This window comes from Entamoeba dispar, genomic scaffold (genome assembly GCF_000209125.1).
Source record: "Entamoeba dispar SAW760 scf_1105229459701 genomic scaffold, whole genome shotgun sequence".
Classification (NCBI taxonomy): domain Eukaryota; phylum Evosea; order Mastigamoebida; family Endamoebidae; genus Entamoeba; species Entamoeba dispar.
In genome coordinates this window covers 276,990-279,702 of record NW_001853824.1, presented here as the reverse complement: position 1 = coordinate 279,702, position 2,713 = coordinate 276,990, and the positions used below count along the sequence as shown (strand labels likewise).

The window sequence follows — 2,713 nt, the reverse complement described above, 5'->3', positions numbered from 1 at the left end:
AGATAAATTCTTTTGGTGTTTTATTAAATAAACTTCTCTTCCAACAAAATCCAGTAATACAAGGTTCTCAATTCATTGTTAGTAGAAATACATTTAGTTCACAGGTAAATGGTTGTTTAATTCAACCACCACTGAAGTTCCTTGAAAAGCTGTTTAAAAGAAGATTAATTTCTTTTTCAAAGATTAAAGAAGCAATGAAGAAAGACCCATATTTCAATGAATGTTGGAAATATAAACATATTGAGCCAGAGTATATTAATAATATTTTTGATATTTTTGATCGTGAGTCATGTAAAATTCTTGGTAAAGGATCTTTTGGGTGTGTATTTTCAGCGTCATGTAAAGGTAATTTTTTTGCAATAAAAGAAATGAGTAATTATGAAAGTGCAATAAAAGAAGTTCGTACAATGAATATTTGTAGTCATGAAAATGTAGTTAAGTTATATAAATTTTTTAAATCTCCTACATCAGTAAAATTTAATTTTTTTTCACAAGATGCAATAGATTCAGATACATTTTATTATATAGTTATGGAATGTTCAGCATATGGTTCTTTATTTAATTTTATTTCAATGAATCCTAAAGGAATTTCATTACAATATATTCAACAATTTATGTTTGATATTAACAATGCAATGAAATATTTAATATTTACACGTCAAATAATTCATCGAGATATTAAAACACAAAATATTCTTGTTTTCCAAGATTCATCAAAAGCAAATGGACTGACATTAAAATTATGTGACTTTGGTTCTAGTAGATTAATTGGAGATAATAATTTTGATACAATATTTGTTGGTTCAAGTTATACTAACCAACCAGAAATTTCACATGGAACAATTTATAACGAAAAATGTGATTTGTTTAGTATTGGTGTCATATTATATGAAATGATTACTGGAACGGTATTAAATATTCAAAAAACTTCTAATATTCCTATTGAAAATTATTATTCTTTTTATCAATTAAAACTCAATGAAATTATTGAACATTCAAATGAATTTGTTTGTGGAAATCAACCACAATTTATAGTATTAATAGATTTATTAAGAAAGTTATTTGTAATTCAAGATTCAAGATTAACATGGAAACAATATTTACAGCATCCATTCTTCAGTATCATAATTCAATAATTTTTTTCTTCTAAAAATATTAAATATCAAAAAATATAATTTTAAAAAATAAAAAACAAATAATTAAAAACTTTTTATTAACCCCCTTTTTTTCTTCATTTTCATTTTATTTTTATATTCCTTTTTTGGGTTATACTCATCATTAATTAAAAGAACAATTCAAATGAACTAATAATTAATTAAATGAAAAAAGAATCAGGAAATAATAACATTTTAACAGGTGTTGTTCTTCATTCAATTGGTGTAACATCAAAATATGCAGGAGAATTTTATTGCTACCAAAAAAATGCAGAACCAGAAGTAATTGAAATGATAAAAGATAAATATAGATTATCAGATGATTATATAACAAAAACAAAAGCACTCTTTCAAACATTAAATGATTTATTAATTGACAAAATTACTTGGTGGGCAGGAAGATTATTTTTTAATGAATTTGAAATGTTGATGAAAGTTTTAAAAGAATCAAATGAAAATTCAGGTCAATTTTTACTTCAAAATGCAACAAAAATTGGACTAACACAAACACAAATTGTTATATTAAAAAGGGTTTTTAAAATTAAAGAAGAGCAATTAGAATATGATGAAGAAAAAGAGGTATTAAAAAATACAGTTAAAGAATTACAAAATACTATTCAATTAAATAATAAGCGAATTGAAGAATTACAAGATATTATTGAAAGTTCAACAAACAAAACAAAAGAACTTCAGCAACAAATTGATAATTTAACTATAACGATAAAAGAAATTAAAAGAATAACGGATTCAAAAGATAAATCACAAGAAAATATTATTATTGAAAAAGATGAAGAAATAAAAAAATTAAAAATTAAATTAAATGAAATAAAAAGAGAAGAAACTGATAAAACAGAAGTCACATCATTAAAACATAAAATAAAATTACTTGAAATAGAAATTGAAAAATATGATAAAGAAAATGAAGAATTAGATATGATGTTGAGAAAGTCAGAAAAAGAAATTGATGAAAAAGAACAAGAAGTTATTGAGATGAAAGAAAAACTTGACGGTGTGGATATAATTAAAAGAGAACTTGAAAAAACAAAAATTGCTCTAATGAAAAAAGAAGAAGAAACAAATAAAAAAATTTTAGAATATAAAGAAGAAAATAATGATATTAATGAAATTAAAAAGTTATTGAAAAAAACTCAAAATGAAAAAAAAGCATTAGAATATGAAATAATTAAATTAAGAAAACAAATTAAAGATGAAACTAATCATACAGATTCTAAAACAGAACAATTAAATCAAAACTTTATTTCTGTAAAAGAAAAAATGAAATTATTTGAACAACTATGTGAACAAAATGAATTAAAAGGAGAACATAAACAAATAAAAGGAAGAGCATCTGAAACTAACTTATCAAACCAAAAAGTTATAATTCCAAAATCTAGATATACTATTACTGGAAAATCTTAAAATTATAAAATAATTTTGTCTTTATCAATATTCTTTTTAATACAAAGAAAATATAAAAAGAAAGAAGATAGAAACTATGTATGTATTCATTTATTTCTTTTTATTATTGTTATTAATTTCTCTTTAAAATTTTAAAAGAA

At 22.0% G+C, this 2,713-nt stretch overlaps 2 protein-coding genes across 2 annotated transcripts, besides 5 other annotated features; both read left to right on the top strand.

The window, feature by feature from the left end:
* Window positions 1–149: 149 nt before the first annotated feature.
* EDI_093480 (calcium-dependent protein kinase, putative) lies at window positions 150–1,136 on the top strand (the record flags this gene model as incomplete). The annotated part of the gene is made up of 1 exon (XM_001736252.1): window positions 150–1,136. A coding segment is annotated over one exon (987 nt), but the record flags the coding sequence as incomplete, so codon positions are not given.
* Window positions 1,132–1,217: a sequence feature (AT_rich).
* A 102-nt stretch (window positions 1,218–1,319) lies between these two features.
* Window positions 1,320–2,573, top strand: EDI_093470 (uncharacterized protein; the record flags this gene model as incomplete). The annotated part of the gene is made up of 1 exon (XM_001736251.1): window positions 1,320–2,573. The coding sequence occupies one exon, from the start codon at window positions 1,320–1,322 to the stop codon at window positions 2,571–2,573; it is 1,254 nt and encodes a 417-aa protein (XP_001736303.1).
* Window positions 1,948–2,078: a microsatellite.
* Window positions 2,210–2,371: a microsatellite.
* Window positions 2,570–2,590: a sequence feature (AT_rich).
* Window positions 2,591–2,661: 71 nt separating this feature from the next.
* Window positions 2,662–2,710: a sequence feature (AT_rich).
* Window positions 2,711–2,713: the final 3 nt, after the last annotated feature.